Raw genomic sequence first — 24,023 nt, forward strand, 5'->3', positions numbered from 1 at the left:
CGGGAGGAGAGACGAAGCCAATTAAATCTCAAGAAACAAAAGAAAAAATGAAACGATGGTGGAGTGACGGCGGCGGCCTTGAGCAGGCCGGCCCGCCATGCCCGGGGTATGGGGGTAGCGACAGCGCCCTCGAGCAGGATGGGGAACTCAGGGGCGGAGCGCTGCTCTCTTCTGTAGCAGAAGGAAGAAGATGGAGGCGAAGGAATGACAATTTTGTGGATAAGTAGCTGGGCTCGGTGGGGATTTACCCCATCCTAGAAGCCACGGCCCAAAACCGGCTCTCCTAATAACCACCCGGTCCCTTAATGCTTATTGCTATTTCTTTTTTTAATCAATCGTTCTTGCTAGATGTACATCGATTGGAAGCTGTTGGATGTACCAAGTACAAGCTTTTTATGTGCTCATCCGTTGAATTATGTTTGTTTTTCTTTAAAAAGATCGTTGGATTATGTGTGAGTGTTCGACCAAAACTCTAACATCCCGACTTAAACGTTTATTTTTTTATCTGTTTGGGTCAGCCGAACAAACGCTGATGTCCGTTTTTTTCACTTGGATCGATGCATGCATCCACGTAGGCCTCGACGAATTTTTTTATATACGGACTAAAACCATAAAATTATGAAAGCCTAAATTACGATAATTAAACATTAAAACGCGGGTCAAACGTTGGCCTATGTCCAAATCCGCTCAGCTTGGACACACTCCTCCGCTAGATGCCATGACTTCCAATGCAGGAGATAGACCGTCTCTTGCTCGGCGGGAGGTGATGACGGTGTCAGTGAAGAGCTTACCCTTTCCCTTGCTGAAAAATCCTATGACGAAGGATGGATGGAGCTGGCTAGGGCTACAGTTTGTTATCGCCGGCAAGGGCGCAAGTTTGTCTAGATGGGATGGGGAAAAGTGGATGAAGCCGACCGCACCACACGCTTTCAGTAAAAAGAACAACGACCAGCAGCTTCCTTTTTCCTTTTGACTCAATCCTCTTCTTCTCCTTAGCATTTGGCACGGGACCCGAGTTAGGTGGTCGCGTTTAATAGGTCCGTGAAGAATAAGTGATCAATACATAGTTTTTTTAAGCGATCAATTTATACTTTTTGAAATTCCGTTGCAACCGCACGGGACTTTTTGCTAGTCAAATAAAAAAGATTCTCAAACTAATACAAATATGAAATCTTTTCGTTGATTTTGAAAAACAAATCATTGATTTGAAACTATTAATGGATTTGAAAAAAAAATCACCGCTTATAAAAAAATTCATAAATTTAGGAAAAAAGTTGACAAAGGACACCAGCAGGTGCTATTCATGATTGGAAAGATTAAGAGAAGGAAATTTTGAAGGAAACGAGCGGGCACTATTTTACTGGGCCGTCCAAGCGTGCGTCCAATGCTCTATTCGGTGCCACTCCTATTCGGTGCCCACTGCGGATGCGAACCGGCGCACACCCACCGTGTTTCCTTCGACGGTTTATCTTGGGCCGGCCCATATACGAACGGACGTTTACGAGAGGTTCCCAACTGGTTTTGGGATGCTTCGGGATTAGGGTGTTTTTGCTTCTTTTTATTTTTGTCCTGGTTGCTGTTTAGTTTTATTTATTTATTTATATTTTTGTTTTTTTTTATTTTCTCTTTTCAAATGCCTGATTATTTTGGCAACTTGTGAACTTTTAAAATTTTACGAACTTTCTTGAATTCTGAATGGTTTTGTTTTAAACATGATTAATTTTTCCAAACCTGTGAAATATTTTTAAATTTAGTTTTTTTTTATATCTGCGAAGTACGAAAATCGATGACTCTTTTTCAAACTGATGAACTATTTGATGATTTTATTTTTAAATTTATATTTTTTTTTCCAAACCCTTGATATTTTTCCAAAATCCATGAGCCGTTTTTATATTAGTGAACTTTTTCTCAAATGTGTGATTTTGTTTCCGGCTTGTTGTGCATATTTTCTGAATTTGCATATATATATATCGTTTTTAGAAAATTCAAGGTTTACCAGTCAACTGGTCAGCAGTGAAAATTGTGGGACAGTGGTTTGTTTGTTTTTAGGCAAATCAAGGATCGTTGGTTTTTCTAGCAGTAATGTGCATGCAAAAGATCTATGCTGTTAACTGGCGCAAGGAGCACCAATTATGAGCTCCCTCTTGTTTGCCAGCTCGTTATGTTGGAGTTGATCAGATCGAGTCAAATCCATGTGCTGAGGCCTACTTAGGGCTCACTATTCCATCTTCTATTTGCTTCCCTTCTGTCAGAATTTAGCTAAATTTTCCACATACCATGTCCAAGATGACGGCGAGAAAACCGAGCTGTGCATGCAAAAGATCTATGCTTGTGTAGCAGGTACTTCCTCTGTTTTTAAATATAAGTCTTTGTAGCGAATATTCATTTTGGCTCTTGGGAGCATATGATCCTGCATGTTCAAAATGTATTTTATGCAGGCTTACAACCAAGCGCTCTTAGCTAAACAGGCTTGGCGGCTTCTCACTACACCGGACTCCCTATGTGCTCGACTTCTCAAGGCGAAATATTTTCCCAACGGCAACCTTGTGGACACGGTGTTTCCATCTAACTCTTCGGCGGTGTGGTAGGGAATCGAACATGGGCTTGTCTTAGTAAAAAAAGGTATGCTATGGAGGGTTGGGAATGGTGCACATATTCGGGTGTGGAGAGAAGCTTGGATCCCACGCGGCCCTCCCTTCACTCCTATTCTCCCAAAGCGAACGTGTCGTCTCACAAAGGTCAAGGACTTCCTCGATGTTCATGGGAATTGGAAGACCGAGCTTCTGCAGCAATTTTTCTGTCCGGCGGATGTGGCCTCCATCCTGAAAATCTGCACTTCTGCGCGCCAAATAGATGGTTTTATTGCCTGGCCATGGGATATATATGGTATTTTTCAGTTAAATCTGCTTACCACTTTGCTATGACCACATGCTGGAGCCAGCTTAGTCCTGGCACATCTTCTTCTGCTCCTACGGGTGATAGGTCTATGTGGAAGTTGATCTGGAAAATCGAAGCTCCCCCAAAGATGCGCCACTTTGCTTGGCAGGTGATCTCTGGGTCTCTTCCAACCTCGGCAGAGATGCATCGGCAACACATGAGCACTCGGCCTACATGTATTCTATGTGATCGTGATGAGGAATCATCATTTCATGCTCTTATGGTTTGTCCAAACGTTGCGATTTTATGGGATTCAATGCAGGCGGTCTGGCCATTACCTCCTCGTATGGATATCACATGTACAGGTAAGGAGTGGTTGTTTCATCTACTGGTGGAGGCACCGGAATCCATTCGAAGCAGAATTGTTATGGTCCTATGGAGGACCTGGTACTTACGGAATGAAGTCTTCCACGGGAAACCGGTACCCCCGCTTGATATTTCTTGTTCATTTCTTGCAAGCTACTACAATTCATACAAGAACATAAACCTGAGAGTCGAGGATATGGTGAAAGGCAAATCTCCTGTGATGGAGCTTACTTCTCCAAAAGCTTCATCCACGAGCACTGTGGCTCAGAAGTGGCCGGCCCCTGGGACCAATATGGTAGCCCTGTCTACAGACGGCTCATTTAATCCTGATGATGGGGCTACCGGTTCGGGGATGGTCCTCCGGGATAACAAAGGGGATGTCATCTTTGCTTCCTACCGGAAATTGTTCCAGTGTAACGATTCGCTCGAGGCGGAATTACAAGCAATGAAGGAAGGGCTTCAACTGGCATTCACTCAAGCTTCATTACCTGTGGTGTTGCAATCTGATTCTGCTATTGCTCTCAAGATGATTGCTACTGATAATTTCGATAGATCACCTTATGGTGTTCTAGTGTTAGAGATTAAGAGTTTACTTTTAAATAGGGAGGTTTCTTTCCTTAAGATTAGTCGAGAACAAAATAGAGTTGCACATTGCTTAGCGAACTTTGGTCTTAGTGGTGATAGTACTGCATGCTGGTTGGGTAGACCACCTCCATGTATCACTATGCTGGTTGCTGAGGATTGTAATTCTGTTCAAGTTTAATAAAATCTCCCTGTTTCTGCGCAAAAAAAATGTATTTTACAAATGAAAAAAAAATGTGTTCGTTGTCACACTCAAATGGCGCATACAATTTTACAGGCCTGTGTAAAATGAACAAGTCGAACGACAACTTTTACCTCCAAATGTTACACTTAATTTTGTTTTTTTCACCAACGAAGCACCGTTACCTCATATGGCATGAAATTTGGCAAGCACACTTATCACACTAATATGAACATCTATAAAAAAATTCAGAATTTTTGGACATATTTACTATTTATTTTGATTTTACTGTTCATTATGGAGCATATGTATGTTCCGGGAGCCAAAAATCCACGTCCTCTTTGTAGAGGTTTTATTACAGACTATACACATCCATATATATACATGTTTGAAAGTATAAATTCATTATTTTTCTTTGTTTGTAATCTTTAATAAAGTCTTTAAAAAAACTTATGTTTAAGAACGAAGGAAGTACTTGTTATAGGCAGACAGATATCCAAATGATATCTAAGAAACACAGTGGGAAGCTGACTGCTTATGGACAGTAAATCTCTCCTCCGCTTTGAGACCCGACTACAAAAGCCAGCCACATGACTGGATGGCTTAAAAAAACACACGACTGGATGGAAAAAATATATACGTACATGTACTACAGTACTAATTAGCAACAAAACCAGGATGAAAGGAAAATGACTTTGCAGGCCGGTGTGGACGACGGCCGAGTAGACCCTGCAAACCGGACCGTAAAAAGGAATAATATATTTTCTACCTGTCCGGTTTGCAAGGCCTGCTAGGCCGTCGTCCGCCGCCGGTCCGTAAATTAGTTATTTACATTTTAATTTTGAGCATTGAAAAAACTTTTTTTACTACTTTATTTTTTTAAAGGCATTGGATATATAATAATACCTCAAATCTTAAATAAAATAGCATGATCAAATAAAACAAGAATCGCAATTAGGCATTTGAGAAGCTATCCAACTTTCATAAGTGCTCCCATTAGTTGGACCAACATCTTCTTCATGCATTCATTGTTGATCTGCGGATTCTTGATCTTACATTCTTTATTCTTCGGCTTTGATTCTAAAGAATTACACGTCGCTTTTCTTCTAATTTCTTTTTTAATTGCACATGCAGCCGCATCATTAGCCTCAATTATAATAAGGAGTGCACGAACATCTATTAAGTTTTTTCCTATCAATAAATCGATGTATTCTTCTTCCCAATAACAAAATGAGCATTCACCTTCCTACACACATCAACATCTCAATAAGCTACCAAAATTGAACCAAATAAGTTGACAAAGCTGAACGGAAACAATAACATATCTCGTCGTTATTGCATTTGAAGAATACCCATCCGAGATGTTTCCACGTGCTAGATATGAGCTACAACACTGTCTCTGTGCGGTCGTCGCACTTTATGAGCGGCATCGGCAAGCCGGCGAACCGCTGTGCAAGCACCGAGCCTGGACAACGACTGGCTGAGTCCTTGCCGGCAAACCGACGACGACGACTATAGGATGAACCAACACATGCATGGGGCACTGGCGTTTTGCCGGCGCTGTGCGGGGTGCTCCCCGGTCAATCCATGGCTTGGCGCAACCGCTGGTGGCCGAAAATGACAGATCCGGCAGGCACGACAAACAGTCGCCGATCTGCAACTTTCCGGCCGGCCGAGGCAACACGAAAGGGTAGAGGTCAATCCCGGGCGTGTGGCGGCCTGTCGACGTGATCCCGACGGCCAATATGGCCGGTATCGTAGGCGGCAGCCTGGCGGCGGAAGGCTCGGGCTGAAATGTCCCACCCGCCAACCGCTCCTACTATATTCAGGGCAGCGACGGGGCGTTGGGGAGAACCTGCGTTTTTGCGGATTGGGGTGAGAATTTTGCCGCGCCCCGCAACAATATTTACGGATCCAACACGTTTGCGGGTTTGATCGGGCAACTTTTTTTCGTGCGGACCCGTATTTTGACGATTAATTTACGGATTGAGGCATTATAAGAGGTCTGCTAGAGATGTTCTTAGGCACATGTTAAGACAAAATTAGCCTTGGTACTTTCCTTCTTTCTCTTTACAAAAAGACATGCACACAATCATGGAAGAGGTACTTTTCTTTTTTTAAGTGATAATGATGGAATTACGAGGAATTAGAAGAAATGCACCTTACATTATAAAATCTTTTTCTAATAATAAAGCAACTACTGCTTCTGTCGTCCGTCATAAAATTTGCCCCTAAAGTTCACATGAATTACCCATATGCTACCTATAAGTGGAAAAACAGATTTGTTTTTTTTTTCCTTTATAAGTCGGTTGTTCTTCTGATACAAAAGGAAGCAATCCACCGCATTGTTGCATCTCCTTGGCCATCCTGACTGGTTGGAGCCTTGTGCTTCGAACATGCAGACCCAGGTGCGATTTCTCACCATCTCTTTTATCCTATCCATTTTCCTCTGTCGCGAGGTGCCCGACTGGGCCGGCCCAGTGTGGCCTTGAACACTTATTTTTCTTACTTTTTTTTTACTTTATTTGGATATAATCTTCATATCCAAATGTGCGTGCGAGGGTTTGTCCAAATGTGCGTGCGAGGGTTTGTCCAAATGTGCGTGCGAGGGTTTATAAGAGGTACTTTTTTACTTTATTTGTTCCAAACCTACCATATAATCTTCGCAATGCAACATGGGGGAAACTTATCGCGCAGCAAATCGACAAGCATGCAACCTCTGTTCAGTTTGATCATGTCAGTGGATATCTGCGTGCTAGGGTTTCAATCGAGGTCAAAAAGCCACTGAGGAGGTGGATCTTGATAACCTCGGCCAAGAGAAAGAAAACTGATCTATATGACATACAATATGAACAAGTGCCACACTTTTGTTTCTCTTGTGGCCGATTAGGGCACTCGGAGTTGTTCTGCCCCAACCCGGGACCGAGAGACGAGAACGGGGAGTTGCAGTTCGACCCCAAACTGAGAGCGCCGGAAGAGAAGAAGAAACTGGTCTCCGGCGAGAGCTCGTCTAAAGAACAGACTACACGCACGAGCAGTCAGAGGGAATCCAGGAACTCTTCCAATGCTGGCAAGGAACATGTCGAGGTGACATCTCCCTTAAAAGATAAGTCTCATACCAACAAACAGAAGGAGGTACCACGACAGGTTTATCGGCCAGTTGTAAATCGTCAACTTCTTCTCACCGATGGAACTAACCCATCCAGCAGCGCCTTACATGATGGCACGTCCATGGGAAGAGGAAGCCAAGAAGAGTCTGATGATGACAGTGAAAGAGATGCAAAGAAAAAGCGACCCACTCCTGAGAATTCGGCAGAGGCTGCGGTGCAGCCCTGCCGTTCTCAATGAATTGCATGAGCTGGAACTGCCGGGGGCTTGGGAACCCCGAGGCAGTTCGCGAGCTTCGCAGCATTATGAAGCAGGAAGTTCCTACCCTGTTGTTCGTAATGGAAACCAAAATCAGGGCGAAGCGAGTGGAAGATCTGCGGCATCAGCTGGGTTTCGTGGGATGCTTCGCAGTGGATAGTGAAGGACTAAGAGGAGGTATTGGCCTCTTTTGGTCCAAGGATTATGATGTGCAATTGACAAACTATAGTTTCGGACATATCGATGCGGTAGTGCGGATGAAAGACACTAACTCCATGGAATGGAGATTTACAGGATTCTATGGAGCGCCTAGAGTGGAGAATAGACATCAGAGCTGGCGGTTCCTCAAAACCTTGTATGCATTGCCACATTCTGGTTGGCTGTGCATGGGTGATTTTAACGAGACTCTGTATGGTGATGAGCATTTTAGTCGGGCGGCCAGACCAGATTGGCAAATGCGCGCATTCAGAGACGTTGTCGAAGAAGTAGGTTTCCAAGACCTGTGCTGGTCCAGACTGCCCTACACTTGGGACAATAGACAAGCCGAAGATAACAACGTTAAGGCAAGGCTGGATCGGGCTTTCTCAAACGAAGTATTCCGGAAACGGTACGAATCAATTCGAGTGCGTCATATCAGTGCGGTTGAGTCTGATCACTGCTTCGTGGTTGCTGAAAACAGAGACAAGCCGCACGATCGTGGTGCACGTCGACAGAAACAATTCAGATATGAAAATGTTTGGCAGACCCATAGGAATTATGAGGATCTTGTCACAGACACTTGGTTGAAACAAACTCGCACCCCGGGCCTGCAAGGCATTGCAGATTCGTTGGGGGTACTCCAGCGCACGCTGGAGCCATGGGGGCGCGGGAATTTGGCTGCCTTACACGCAACGTGAGACAACTTCAGAAGAAGTTGGAAAAGATTCGAGAACAGTCCATTGGACGAGGTCCCTCTGAGGAGGAGAAAAGGACCGCTGCAAAGCTTCGAGAAGCGCTTAAACAGGAAGAAATCTGGCTAAGGCAACGGTCCAGAGTAAGTTGGCTCCGCGAAGGAGATCGCAACACACGGTATTTTCAAGCGCAAGCTAAACAACGTCAGCGATTGAACAGAATTTGTGGGCTTCGACGAGCTGACGGTTCGGTTTGTGCTGACCCCGAGGAAGACAAAGCGGAAATACAGTCATTCTACCAAAACTTGTACACCTCGCAAGGGTTTTTTGATATGAATGAGCTGTTGGATCACGTCCCGGTGAAAGTCACTCCGGGGATGAACCAGGTGTTCGATAGGCCTTTTGATGCAAAGGATGTTCATGAAGCACTGTTTCAAATGGCTCCATCTAAAGCACCCGGAGTTGACGGATACACTGCGGGATTCTTTCAACGACATTGGCAGCTTCTGAAGAATGACGTGATAGCTGCAGTGTTGGGTTTTTTGAATGGTGGAGATCTTCCTATGGGCTTAAATGACACGTCTATCACTCTTATCCCAAAGGTACGACATCCCCAGATGATATCTCAATTTCGTTCCATTGCATTATGCCCAGTGTTGTATAAAATAGCGGCTAAGGCAATTGCAAACCGCTTGAGATGCTACATGGACGATATTATCAGCGAGGAACAAAGCGCCTTTGTTCCTGGCCGCTTAATCACTGACAACGTTCTGGTTGCTTTCGAAAGTGTCCACACTTTGCGATGAAGGAAGAAGGGGAGAAATACTGCTTGTGCATTAAAGCTGGACATGATGAAAGCTTATGATCGTGTGGAGTGGCACTATCTCGAGGCTATCCTACTTAGGCTTGGTTTCAGCAATGCATTTGTCAGGTTGATAATGAAATGTGTTACTTCTATGCGCTTCTCGGTGCGAGTAAATGGAGAGCTACAACCTTATTTCACTCCCTCGAGAGGCCTCAGGCAAGGATGTCCAGTTTCACCATTCCTATTTCTATTGTGTGCTGAAGGTTTTTCCTCTCTCCTGAAATACTATGGTGGAAACATTGACAGAGGCGTCAGAGTAAGCTTCCGATCGCCATGGGTCAGCCATCTTCTTTTTGCAGATGATTGCTTGATCTTCCTTAGTGCTGATGCTCCCAGTGCACAGCGACTGAATGATATACTGCGGATATATGGGGAAGCATCCGGACAATGCGTGAATCGTGCCAAGAGTGCCATCTTCTTCAGTCCGAATACCCCACACACTATCAGGCAGGTTCTGAAAAACACTCTGGGGGTGAATGTTGAAACGTTCAGCGACAGATACCTTGGTCTTCCCACTGCCGTTGGCAGGATTACTAGTGGGACGTTTGATCACATAGGTGACCGATCAAGAGGTAAGATGTAAGGATGGTCTGAAAGGCTTTTTGCGTGCGCGGGGAGAGAAATACTTCTGAAATCCATAGTTCAAGCAATTCCCACGTTCATCATGAGTTGTTTCCTTCTGACAAAGAAGGTCTGCAAGAGGTTGACTTCCAATATGGCCAAATACTGGTGGAGCAACTCAATTGACAGAAGATCCCTACATTGGATTTCATGGAAAAATCTCACGGTACCAAAATGCAAAGGAGGTATGGGATTTCGTGACTACCATCTGTTTAACTTGGCACTATTGGGGAAGCATGGGTGGAGGTTTATGACCAATCCGCATTCATTATGTGCCAGAGTTTTGAAGGGAAGATACTTCCCCGATAGTGATTTTATGCAGGCCCGAGCACCACACTCTGCATCGGCCGTATGGCGTGCCATCATCGCTGGAAGGGAAGCTCTCGAAGTGGGAGTGGTCCAGTGGGTTGGGGATGGCTCCACCATTAACGCATGGACCGACAAATGGATCCCAACCACTGTCTCTCGGTCCCCAATTATCAAGCCTGCAATCACAAGCGTGGAGCGGGTGAGTGATCTGATTGATACTAGCAACTGGACCTGGAGACAAGAGCTAGTTCGAGGAACATTTGCCGCACCAGACGCCGATGCTATCTTAAATATACCACTCCGGCGAGGTGGAGGAGAGGACTTCCTTGCGTGGGCACACGAGAAATCAGGCAATTACAGTGTGAAATCAGCGTACTGAGCCTTGCTGAACCGCAACGAGCAACAAGCTCTAGGCGAAGGGCCCGGAACCGGAACTTCAGTTAATCAAACACACATGTGGAAAGCACTTTGGTCTCTCAAAGTTGTCCCTAAGGTGCGGGTCTTCTGGTGGCGTGTCATGCGCGACATCCTACCTGATGAGAAGACGCTGCATATCAGACATATTAGAGATGCCAATTTGTGCAAACTGTGTCGAGCACATGAGGAAGACCTGGAACATGCGCTAATTCATTGCTCGCGTGCGAGGCAGTTCTGGGATGAAGCTCGTCTTGTGCTGGACGTTAAACTGCCGAGACTACACCCGTTTTCCTAGGCTGGCGACATTTTATGTGGGTCTATGTTCACCACCAAGGAACGAGCAACAATTATCACGATAATGTGGTCCATCTGGAGTTCCCGCAATAGATGGACGCACGATGGAGAGAGGTTTGATTCGGTGAGCTCCATAAAACTCACCCGAGAGGCATTGACCTTGCTTGACTTACCAAATCAGCAAGCAACAATGCTACCAGGACATGGCTGGCGACCACCTGAGCTAGACCAAGTGAAGATCAATACCGACGCAGCGGTGCGGTTCTTAGAAGAGAATAGTGGAGCGGGGGGTGTCGCCCGCTCACAGACAGCTTTGTTGGGCGCCTGGTGCAAGCCCCATCCAGGGGTCACTGATCCTATGATCGCCGAGGCATTAGCCCTACGGGATGGAGTTATCTTTGCAAATCTGAGAGGTTTTGCCAATGTGATAATGGAGACCGACAGTCTAGAGATGGTGAATCTCTGGAACAATCGTCACAACAGTCGCTCTGTTGTGGCACCAGTTATAAACGAAACCGAGGAGCTAGCGGATGTTTTTCATTCTTTTGTAATTCAGCATGTTAGTAGATCAGCCAATGGCCCAGCACATTTGTGTGCCCAGCGTGCATGTAACGTGTCTGTAACCGAGAGTTGGCTCTGTGAGACTCCCAGTTTTCTGGTTAGTAGCCTATTGGCTGACTGCCCAGCGAACTCTTTTGGTTGAATAAAGCTCATAGGTTCAATGCAAAAAAAAAAAGGGAAATGTTAATGCAAGGTGGTGCTGCAGTAAATTTTCTTTGTTAGTAACATACTCATACATTATGCATTGTTCTTATGAAGAGGTTACCACTGGAGCAATAACAGTACTCTATTTTATGAACTATGATCTGGGATTGATTTATATCATGTTCATATCTGGAGCAGACACAACAAAAAACGGCTGGTTGCCAGCTGTACCATTCCGTATTGCTGGGTACTGGCAATATTGTAGTAGCTCTGGGACTGCTATGTCGTTTTTAACTATTGTTTTTACTTGTTTGGCTACTACCCATTTAAATATGTTGTTTGAGAACCAAAGGAAAACAGAGGGGACAATTTGAATTGATAACCGGCAGTAATAATGCATAACTGTCTGGTATAAAATTTGGTATATGCTAGCATCTGGTTTTGTATTGAATGGCCTCATTTTTCTTATAGCATAAACTGTTGTAGACACGTTTTGGAGGCCGTTAGCTGTATTGCAAAACGAGAAAACAAACATGTTTGACTGTTATAGTGGAGTTGTGGTACTTGCAAAACGAGAAAACAAACGAGAAAACAAACATGTTTAATCTACACTTTAAAATATGTACATATACATCTGTATGTAGTCCGCATTGAAATCTTTAAAAAAACTTATATTTAAAAACAGAGGGAGTAGCATCTAGCTTATTTGTACACTTAAGATCTAACATCTAGCAGATTAGCTTCTATTTACACAAAGGTAATGCTAATATATGCTAAACCAGAGTAAATATACAGGGATATAGAAACCGGTGCCATTGATTCGTTTTAAATTAGTGCATAAAAGGACCTCTTCCCAATCCAGTGGTGAGCGTCGAAGGAGAGCTCACGAGGTGACAAGAATGCGACTGGCGAAGGGCTGGACATCTGGAGGAGCTGCCATGTGGGTGGTTGTTGCGGTAGTAGTTGAATACATGTACTCGATCATAAATAAATATTGAATAAATATAAACGGGTGAAGTGTGAAGGGTATGGGGCAACAGCCCCCTATACAACCCCATAATAGAGTTGACGTTATGTTCTACAAATTACGTTATTTTGTATTTTATTTAGGTATGTAGATGAGACATTATTTTGGATGAGCCTTAGGTTGGGTGTTTGATGGGGTAGCTGAGGTTAATTGATTGTCATGTCATGGCATAACTATCCACTAGAAGCCTGCTGTCAAAAATATAATAAAAACTACGCTACTTTTGAAGTCTGCTTCGTACATTTTTTGGCTATGAATTAGAGAAAATATTTTTCTATTTTTTCCCTATCATTTTGTATAGGTTTTTTTATAGAATTTTTACCATGGGTCTTTCAATTTTTCGCTACGTGCGTGCTTTTGTGCTTGCCATGGGCCATGGTAAAAAAAATTATTGTTTGTTTATATGACTTATTCGTAGCACTAGATTGCAACACTTGTAGATGTTTCTGTTTTACATCTTAATATCCCCATTGTATTAATAATAAAACGAAAATTTTAGTTTTGCTGGCAATGCAATTTTACTCTTTTGATCATGACAATTTTATGTAAGTGATTTTGTTTTTGTAATGACAGAAAATATAGAGCCTGGCCATTTTACTAATAAGAGCACGACAACTTTAATTTCACTCCCATGGCAATTTCATTATTTACAATCATGTCAATATTTTCTGTATGTAATTTTTGTTGTCATGACAAAGGAAATATGGATCAAGGTCATTTACTACTTGGAGCATGGCGATTTTACTTTTACGGGCATGGAAATTTCATTAGTTTCAATCATGGCAATTTAAATTATTTTTTACCCCTTTTTGTAAATTTTATTTTCGCGTGTATTTTGGTACAGTAGCATGGCAAATTACCTGTGTCTGTATTTCTTCTTTTTTTCACCATGGCAATTTTTTTGTATACACCATACTACTTTGTTCTAGACGTCCTATAGCAATTCCTATTTGTATGTAGTATCTCCAATTTTATTACATGGGGGTGGCCTTTTCCTATTGTCATGGCAATTCTATTATATATATAAAATAAAATATATATGCAGCATGTATGCGTACGCATATCAATAGCCAATGCACACACATGTGCATGTTTCCAGCCAAGTATGCCCGCATACACATATCAGCAGGCAGGGCACATGCATATCCAAAGATTGTAATATTCCTGAAGATTAAAGTCCAAGACAAAATCATGACGAAGAAGAAAATCAAAAAAGAAGACAATGCCACCTCCATTGGCAGCCAAGACACGGTGTGCAAACCTCTCCAACATGCACTCAATACCCTAGAAAGAAGGGCTATAATGGCTACAAAGCCTATAATGCCTAGAAGGCCTAAAAACTAGGTGCATGATGGACAAGGAGAAAGAAGGAGGAAATAATAGAGGAGCCTTCTCCCGGAAGCCATCCAAGAGGTGCTCTCTTGCCTATAAAAGGAGGAGCCTTGCTGCGAAGAGAGACACCAGACGGAGAAGAACCAGCCACAGATAGAGCACAGAGTTGCAACTCAGCTAGCAAGCTCTTTGCTCAAGTAGTAGTAGTAGTAGTACTTCCTCATCGTGTAATAAAGAGCTACAATATTTAGAGCATTTGTAAGCTCGCGAAGGTAGTTAGAAGGTAATTTCTTTATCCTTGTGTAAACCCTTCGGGGGTTCCCGAAAGGGAAAACCATATGTAAATTATGTTGTGGAAATGATGTAGTTTCGTGTTTTCACTTGGTATTTTATTTTTGAATTTATGGAACGAGTTCTTATGCTAGGGATCCTATAGGAGAAAACTCTGCCGGTAGTTCTCTGTGTAGCCTTTTATGGCATTTGAATGAGAACCTTATGGCCGTAGAGAAGTGTTTCCTTCGGGTGGAACTGCCTGGGAAGACGATAGGAATTTACTCCATAAATTTGCAACTAAAACATCAAGTGAACGAACTTAGCTACATCTGAAACAACATAATGATAAATATGGTGAGTACTGAGTAGGATATTACACCGCTGCGTACACCTCAGTCGTCTTGTTGGCCTCGACAGCCCCTCAAAGATCCTGCAATATAAGCGATATAATTTAAAAACATTTCGTATTAAAAATAATATAAAATAAATAAATAAGTTTGTATTTATATATATATATATATATATAACATGGCTAATGTATGCAATTTTCTGTATCACACACACACACACACACCATTTGCATTATTTTTCTCATGGCTAATGTATGCAATTTTCTGTATCACATTTTTTCTATTTTTGTTGGATGTCATTTTTACAAAAAACATTTAACCCGCCCTTTGCGCGCACCACCTACTAGAACAAACAAGTAGGAAAGGAGCGACAACGGTTAGCTCGTTCCCCACATGAGGGGTAAACGTAGTTTGCACCAGTCGTATATTATTGGGATTTGTTAACATGGTAAAATGAACTTTTTTTGATAAATTAAACTGTCACGGGGATGACAGTTTTATTTAGTAAGCATGGCATATCCATCATGTTCAGTTTTTTTGCCAGTATTGCCATGTTCGCTAAATGAAATTACCATCCTCGCGACAACATAAATTGACATAGAAAAACGTTCGATTTGCCATGCTGACCCAGCTAACGTCATATTTCTAACATTTTCCTTTTTTTGGAAAACATTATTCTGCTCCCATGCTTGTTAAAGAAACTTGTCATCCTAAAACAATATAAATTGTCATAAAAAACACTTAATTTCCCATGCTCTCCCCGCAAACATTATGGTTACCAAAATCCTATTATTGTCCCCCTTTTTCTCGACGTACTAACTCACAAATTCCACCTCAAGAAACACAAATACACGAGTTACAAACCCCTTTAGGCCTTGTTTGATACTAGTGTATTTTAGGGAATTAGTGGGGATTATCCCGATCAAGCCCCTAAATCCCCACATATCCCACAACATCATTTGGTTCTAGTGCATTTGACATGTTTCATCCCCACATTTCCCCACAAATTACCAAATTCTAGTGCATTTTTCTCAATACTCAATACACTACCCCTACCTAGTGGATTGGGGATAAATGGGAATTTGAAGGGATTGGGTGAAGGTTGGGGTTTCACCAATCTTTTCAAAAACCCTAGTACCAAACAAGGCCTTAGAAAATGAATTTTGTGGTATACTTTTTGCGACATACATCTCATATACTATTGATCATATTGATGGTCAAAGTACATCTCAAAATACATATTAGGCCCTATGGCACCCGCGGACAGAGCCACACAGGCACGACGGCGGCTCTTCCGGTGTCGGCCGAAAATCTTGCCTCTCATAAAAGAAAAACCGTATCTCTAGTGAAAAAAACACATATTTTTTCCTTTTTGAGAGGCACGATAGTGCCTTCCTTGAAGACAAAATCATGCCTACGCCAAATAAAAACAGAAAGCATTTTTGTTCTCTTTCCTATAGGCAGCAAAACCGTGCTTATCATAAAAAATAAACAAAAAACATGTCTATCTATGCAAAAAAATTGGAATTTTTTTTCCGTTAAAATGCTAAGAAAGGCCTATGAAAAATGAAACACAAAAAACACGGAAAAAACCAATCGAAAAGACCAAAAACGCGTGCGGGAAAATAAAAAAAAATCAAAATTCAGAGAAAATGCTTAGAGCATGACGTGTGGTGACGAATAAGAACACGCCAAGTGACAACACGTGGGAATGCTCTTGATGAATGATCGAACTCACAATCACCGACCAACTAAACTATCAATCACATGATTTGGATATGGCCGCTGATAGGGAGGGGGGGGGGGGCAAATACATATGTATTAGCTCATATCAGTCAAATATACCCTATATACTTCAGGTTTTATCGATCGTCCCCCTGTCTCCACACTTCAGCTGGCTAGTCAATTGACTTCAGCTGGCTAGTCAATTGGCTACAAACAGAAATTATGGTCTCTTTTTTTGTGTATATATATATATATAAAATATACATTCGTTTGACTACACTAAGGCGGTCAATTGACCACACATATAAGGACATGCCGACGGACGGAGGGATTTTCAAAAGGATTCAAACGGAGCGAGCAGCACAAGAAGACACCACGCGCAGGATGGATGGATGGTGCGTTGGGTGTGGTCTGTCTTTCGGTCAAGAGCAGGCGACGAGAAGGGGAAGAAAGCCATCGTCCCTCGTCGGTGATGCACGCCGTGTCAGGCTCAGGCGACCCGGGGTGACGGCAGGAGGCCAGTGGGCGCGTGTCGGCCTCCCATTGCGTCTCCCACCTGCACACCCACTACCCCTCTCCCTCTCCTCCTTCCCGCCCACCCTACTTCTCTCCCTCTCTCCTCCTTCCACAACCTTCCCCTCCATCCCACTCCCACTCCCACTCCAACCAGAGCAGAGCACACCACACCGAGCGAGAGACAGGGCAGAGCAGAGAGACCTACACCGCCGCCGCCGCCGCAGGGCTTGCCATGGACCTCCTGGAGATCCCGCTGCCCAGCATGTACGAGCAGATCCTCGGCAAAGGTACGCCTCCTTCTCCCCCATCCTCATCTCCTTCCGTCGTCGTCGTCGCCGTCGCATCGCTCATCTTCCTTCCTTGTTCCCCCCCGCGCCGTCTGCAGACCAGGACACGTGGCCGCCGGAGGCGCGCTTCCTCGTCGCCGCGCACTACGGCAACATCCGCCGCCTCAAGGGTACGTAACGCCACGCCGCGCCTCCTTCCCTCCATCCTTCCGCCACCCATCTCGCCCATCGACTCGCGCCGTCGCGGGGGGAAAAAAGGCGCCTCCTTTTTCTGGGAGGGGTTTCTTCCTGCCGCGCCGCCGGCCAAAGTACATGCACTGATCCGTTCCGCGTTCGATTTTCGGCCCCGCGCGCGTTGCAGAGATGGCGAGGAAGCTGGACCGCAAGGGGAAGGAGGCGGGGGAGGAGGAGGCCACGGTGGCCGCCACGACCTACCGCGGCATGAACGCGCTCCACGCCGCCGTCGGGGGCCAGGGCAAGCTCGCCGCATGCCGCTACCTCGTCGAGACCGTCAAGATGGACGTCAACATGTGGGACTCCTCACCAAGTAAGCACTCTACTCTACTACTGTGGCAGCCGGTCTTCTTCGTCTCCGCCGCAGCATTGCCAGCCTAAAATCGATCGTGTGCGCGTGCTGCCTGCATGTGCCTGGGTGACACAGGCAAGAAGACGCCCCTGGAGCACGCCGTGGACGGCGGCAACCTGCCCGCCCTCAGGTACCTCCTCGACCACGGCGCCGACCTCACGCAGGAAGGGGATGACGGCCTCACCGTCCTCCATCACGCCGCAAGGAAAGGTACCACCAACAACGCAACACCAACTGCCATAGATGTGTCCCTGTTCTTTTGGAATCAGGGACCAGATGTTCTTGGTTTCATTTATGGGCTCTACTCTACATCTGAATGTCTGTCCGTCAGTATACTGCTCGTTATCCATATACTACTCTACATCTGATGTTCTTGATTTCACCATGATCCTCAGTTATCCATATACTGCTCGTTAACTTCAGGCAGGGAGTGTGAAATTGTAAAGTTGCTGCTTTCTAGATAGAGGAGCCAACTCAGAAGAAACTTGTTGCACTATTGTGCTATTTTTATCCTAGCCAGACTTGGTTCATCCAGAAATTTTAACAGCACATTGTGCTATTATGGTCGTTACACTGTTGTTGTTCCTGTAATTTCTGAATTGTAGCATTGTTGGTTTGTTCTATCTGCTGCTCGAAAATTGACTGGCCAAAGATGCTTTTTTGTATGTTATTATCACTGTGATCTTGAGTTTCCCATATACCGCGATCTTCAGGGAGGGGTGATCTTCAGTTTTCATTTGGTTTAGATCAAGTTATCAAGCCATAGCCTGGTTTTAAACACTTCACGCGTGTCCATCGGCCTGTTCATTTTACTTGCCCTGCTTGAGTATAATTTGTGGGCCTTTTGTCACTGTCCTGACTTTAACTGATACCTTGTCGTATTTTTATTCTTGCCACTGAAACTTGTTCATGCAGAAACATCGCAGCCAATGAAACTTGTTATCCAAAAAATGTTGCATTGCGTTGTTCCATTATGGCCATTCAAACTTGCTCGCAAAAACCTTTCGTTGTTCTTCTGCCTGAATAAATTGATCTATCTGAAGTGTAAAATTGTTGGTTTGCTCAATCTTCTCAAAACATGTTTTGCGAAAGAATGGCTTATTTGTGTATTACTGTGATCTATATGCTCAGAACTTGGTTTCCAAATATAGCTTGTTTGTCATTGTGATCATCAGTTTACCATATACTGTTTGTTATCTTCAGGGAGGTGTGAAATTGTAAAGTTGCTGCTGTCTAGAGGTGCCAACGTTGACGGCAACTCGGAACACGGGACACCACTTCATCTTGCTGCTGTTAAAGGGCATGAGAGCACCGTGGAGGTTCTGTTGGAACACCATGCAGATGTACTGTTCTTATACCCTTTTCTTCTATCTATTGATCCAACTTATATGACATTTGCTTTACTTGAAAGTGGTTGTCTGTCTCGAGGACCTGTCATTACTACGGCATGCAAATGTTTATGAAAGCCCTGTTTTTTACAGGTCAACAAGGTTGTGCCTTCTAATCTAGTAACACCTCTAAAGGCCGCATTGTTTGGTGCCTCCACGCCTTGTGTGAAGTTATTGGTTCAGGTATGGAATTATCTACTAATCTGCTTTTCCTCGCAAGATAGGCTTATCTACGAGTAACTACCGATGTTACGGTTGGTTGCTCGTATCTGTTCTGATCTTCAATTTATATGGAGAGACTATATGTTTATCTGCTGATCTTTCTGTATGTACATTTTGATAGGCCGGAGCTAATGTGAATGATGTCAATAATTCCTTGGCAAGAGCTGCAAGCGAAGGCTTAACTGAATGTGTTAAGTGCTTGCTGGAGGCTGGTGCGGACCCAAATCGTCCTGATGAGGTGACCTTGTCTCTTGTTTTCCACACAACGTCGTTATGACCTGATATACTTATAGTTTCCACCAAAAATATGGTGGTACAAGTCTATGTGTAATGGGAACCGAAGGTGAAAGAGAAATACAATTTTGTACAAAAAATTGCTCGAGTTTTACAGCATTTGGGACATATATGTTTGTCAGTACTCTTTTTTTTTAGAAAAGGAGGATATACTCCCGGCCTCTGCATCTAGACGATGCATACAACCATTTTATTAATTATTCACAGAGACCATACAAAGTAATACATCAGTCAGCCTGAAGCCACCATCTAGACAACACATGTAGCTACTCCTATTCGTTGATGAAGGTGTGCTGAATATCCGGGCCAAATACCAAACAGATATCGCACCAAATCCTAACATCTATAGTCTGATGCTCCAGCCCAGCCACCACTGAGACTGGATCCCAAACTGGTCCGGCGCAGAGGCCGCCTCCACCATCTACCACCGTACCCTCTCCAGAGCTAGAACAAACGCATCATCCTTGCGAGGTCTGCCGTCGACGTCACCACGGTGCCAGACAGCGCCACCATCCTGCACGTATCCGCCTACACGTGCCTGTCGACGAACCACCGCAGCGCCATGCCGTCGGGCTACACCGTATGGCTCACGGTAGACCAAACACCGCTCCTCCTCTTGTCCCGTCCACCCAGCACGTACTCCAAAACGATGCCCTCAGGAGGGAAATGACATCGAAGATGCCATCATCGTCCGACCGGTAGATCCAGATCTAAGGTTTCCCTCGGAGCATCACGAGTGTGGTGCCACGACCTGCAACAACGATGCCATGGGCTGGTAACGACGTCCTAGACGCCGCCATCGTCCGCCATGACCGAGGTCGGCGCGGTTTTCATCGGAAGTCGCGACCCCCCGATCTCGTGGCTGGATGGAACCGAGGGAGGCACGTCATGTAGACGAAGACCGCCGTCGGCATGCCGGCAGGGGCCTTGCCGCCCCACACCGATCCTCCTCGCGCCACCGGCCGAAGAAGTCCAAGCCGTGACGGATCTGGGCAGGAAACGCCAGATCCGCAGCCCTCGATGACCGCCCTTGCGCGCAGCCGCTGCCCTCGCCGGATGGAGCGCCTCCGCCGCCATCCAACCTGACCATGGCCGGCCATGGGGCCACGAATGCCGCCGCACATCAGGTCCGCCGCCCCCGTCTTCCCCGCGCGCGACGGCCCCTCCGCCTCGCTGGGGCTCCGTGGCACCACCCGCCCTGGCTCTAAGGCGCAGGGCCCGCCGCCACCGCGGTCCTTGCCGGCGGCAGCGGCGGCCGGGGAAGGAGGGAACCGCTCTGGCGGCTAGGGCTTCGGGGGCCCCTAGCGTCGCCCGAGGGGAGGCGACGCGAGGGGGTACGGGCCGGGCACCTTGTCAGTACTCTGTAGTATGATTAGTTTGACTATTATCAGTTGCCATTTAACAGAAGCCTGTTACTGTTTCCTTTTTCATTTTCCATCTATTTTCTTTTCGTGGTCAGATATGTACACAAAGTTATAGGATACTATCGACTGAATGGGCTGATTTTGAATTAAAGAGATGTATATTTGGCAGTAATCTGTGGTATTATGATTAGTTTGACTACTATCAGTTGCCTTCTAACACAAGCTTGTAAACGTTTCCTTTTCCATTTGGCATCTATATTCTTGTCATGGTTTGATTCTTAGACCACCAAGGATTAATTATCTTGTCTTTTATGTTTCTCAATCTTCACTTTTCAGTATTGCTCAGCAAGCTTTTCTTCTTTTGCTTGACAGTGTGGTAGAATGCCGATAGAGTTAGCTGCTGTGTATGGCACACGGGATGACGTTGAGCTTCTGTTTCCTGTCACCTCCCCAATCTCAACTGTGGAAGACTGGAGCATTGATGGGATAATTGCTCATGCCAAACTGGAGATGATGCAGCTGCAGGTATGCCACCGTGACGAAAATAAGTGACATTCCCCAATGGAAATAACATTTGGATGTATATGATTGTCCTTTGAATGCATTAAATCCTCAGTCAGGTGCTATATAATTATCGCACACATCGGAATTTCGAATGTTTGACTGAAGTTATTTGTGCTCAGGATGAGGATGTTCTTAACACAAGGAAGTCCGACCTGAAACGGAAAGGGGATGAAGCATTTGAAAAGCAGGATTACACAAATGCATCAGAGTTCTACACACAGGTACAGTGTTCTGTCGGTCTACATTTTTCAAAATTTAATCTGTAAAAGTTTGGAGTGTGAAATGTTCTACATGCAGACACCTTTTATAAAGTTAATCTGTTAAATGGCTAGTGTCAGCATCATCATCTCCTTGGATGTAGCTTACTGTCTGAAGTGTAAACCACAAAACCAGCAAGTAACCTGTTTTACAGGAGAATTGCTGTAGAAGTTGCAATGACCAAAAATGACATGAAGTATTAATTCTTGCATAGGCCTTGGATAAGTGCATGCACAGAGATCGCATGCCTCTGTTGAGTAGATGTTATCTTCATGAGTTATTTTTGATGATTCAGTAGGATGTCGTGGCCGGGTCCGTATTAATCTGCGCTGATGTATCTGCCCTTTATTTGCTATCCATTTGCAATTTTATTTTTTCTCTTGGTAGAATTTGGTATTATAACGTCACTCGGTATATATGTTGACACATGCATGCTGCTTGGTTGTGGGCAGGCACTGAAAGTTGATCCATCTGATGGCAAGATTCTCGCGAGCAGGAGCCGCTGCTGGCTTCAGCTTGGCGATGGACAAAAGGCTTTGGAGGATGCAACCAGATGCAAGAGGAGGTGCCCGGAGTGGGCGGAGGCGCGCCTTCGCCGAGGACAGGCTCTGATGCTGCTGAAGGTACACTTTGTTTCTTCCTTTTGGAGACCACTTCATTTTTTGCATTCTTTTTTTTTTTGTTTGAGTGGCATTTTTGTATCCTAGCAAGTACTACTGCTTTCATCTGGGCAGTCGTCGATCTGAACTCTGTGTCCATTTCTTCCAGGACTATGAGAAAGCTTGCGAGGAGCTGTCGGGCGGCGTGGAGCTGGACCCCGAGAACGATGAGATGGACAAATTGTTCTGGTATGTAAGGAAAGAGACCCCCACCATTTACTCACTCTTGTCGTCCAGGGCGACAAAAATGTACTCCATATATATGTGGTTTGTGCTTACATGTAGAGTAGATCAGAAGCAAATTGACTGATTGTGCTAGGTGAGTGGTTGGTTATATTTGATGATCTGATGGACTTGTTCTCTCCAGGGAGGCGATGGAACTGAAGAAGAAGTGACGCCCGCCGAAACCGATGCTCTTATTTTTTGGCGTCTTCGTAGACGGGATGGTTAGAGAGACGCTCTACAACCAGCCAGTAGCAGCAGCAGTAGTGCCGGCATTTTGATGCTATTTAAGCTTGAAACAATGGCTCAATGTGTCATCTTGGTGATGGTCTTAAGACTCTAGAATTCAGAGCAGAGTAGTTTTAAGTAGATTATTATGTATCACTGGCAGCTTTTGGTAAGCTTGTGCTGCGCCCATGCAACAGCATTTTTCACTCTCACTGCATCATCCGGTTTGTGAGAGGACAGTGGATGGTAATGGATTGAAATTTGGTGGATTTTCTGTTGAGGTGTGTTTTGTGATTCCTTACTGCTTCCCAGAAATTCTCTTTGGAAAAAACAGTCAAGTGTGTATGATCCAAAACAATTTGCTCGCCCCCATGCCTCTCCTTCATACTAGTCATGAGGGAGATTGATACTTTTCTTCCCCATTTTTGGCGACGATGTTGTGCTTCGAACCGTTGTCCCGCGAAATAATGTGTTCCCTCTGCATCCACAATCTTCGAGGAGACTAGGAGCCCTAACCATAACCTTATATCCTATATCCACTCACCCTAGCATGTAAAGCACTCACTTCATCTGAATATATAGGGCATTATATGTATTTCGAGATGTACTTTGACCATCAATATGATCAATAGTATACGAGATGTCTGTCGCAAAAAGTTTACCACAAAATTCATTTTCTAAAGGGGTTTGTAACTCGTGTATTTGTGTTTTTTGAGGTGGAATTTGTGAGTTAGTACGTCCAGAAAAAGGGGGACAATAATAGGATTTTGATAACCAGAATGTTTGCGGGAAGAGCATGGGAAATTGAGTGTTTTTTTATGACAATTTATATTGTTTTAGGATGACAAGTTTCTTTAACAAGCATGGGAGCAGAATAATGTTTTCCACAAAAAGAGAAAATGTTCGAAATCTGACGTTAGCTGGGTGAGCATGGCAGATCGAACGTTTTTTTATGACAATTTAGGTTGTCGCGAGGATGGTAATTTCACTTAGCGAGCACGGCAATCCTGGCAAAAAGAAAACTGGACATGATGGATCTGTCATGCTTGCCAAATAAAATTGTCATCTCCGTGACAACATAATTTACCAAAAAAGTTTGTTTTCCCATGTCAAAAATCTAACATCCGCTTGTTAACAAATCCCAATAATATAGGACTTCAATATTGCCAAATAAAATTGTCATCCCCGTGCAAACGACGTTTACCCCTCAAGGGGGGAACGAGCTAACCGTTGTCGCTCCTTTCCTGTTTGCTCC

At 44.5% G+C, this 24,023-nt stretch overlaps 1 protein-coding gene across 1 annotated transcript; it reads left to right on the forward strand.

Annotated features, from left to right (window-relative positions):
* The first annotated feature begins 16,902 nt into the window (after positions 1 to 16,902).
* Positions 16,903 to 23,042, forward strand: LOC123397847 (putative ankyrin repeat protein RF_0381). The gene is made up of 12 exons (XM_045092375.1): positions 16,903 to 16,983; positions 17,082 to 17,153; positions 17,345 to 17,530; positions 17,645 to 17,779; positions 18,773 to 18,912; positions 19,051 to 19,140; positions 19,301 to 19,417; positions 21,210 to 21,362; positions 21,521 to 21,622; positions 22,112 to 22,282; positions 22,428 to 22,507; positions 22,686 to 23,042. Exons 1-12 carry the CDS (start codon positions 16,929 to 16,931, stop codon positions 22,711 to 22,713), a joined length of 1,329 nt encoding a protein of 442 aa, XP_044948310.1. The 5' UTR covers positions 16,903 to 16,928; the 3' UTR covers positions 22,714 to 23,042.
* Positions 23,043 to 24,023: the final 981 nt, after the last annotated feature.

Source organism: Hordeum vulgare, chromosome 5H (assembly GCF_904849725.1).
Source record: "Hordeum vulgare subsp. vulgare chromosome 5H, MorexV3_pseudomolecules_assembly, whole genome shotgun sequence".
In the NCBI taxonomy this organism is placed as follows: Eukaryota; Viridiplantae; Streptophyta; class Magnoliopsida; order Poales; family Poaceae; genus Hordeum; species Hordeum vulgare.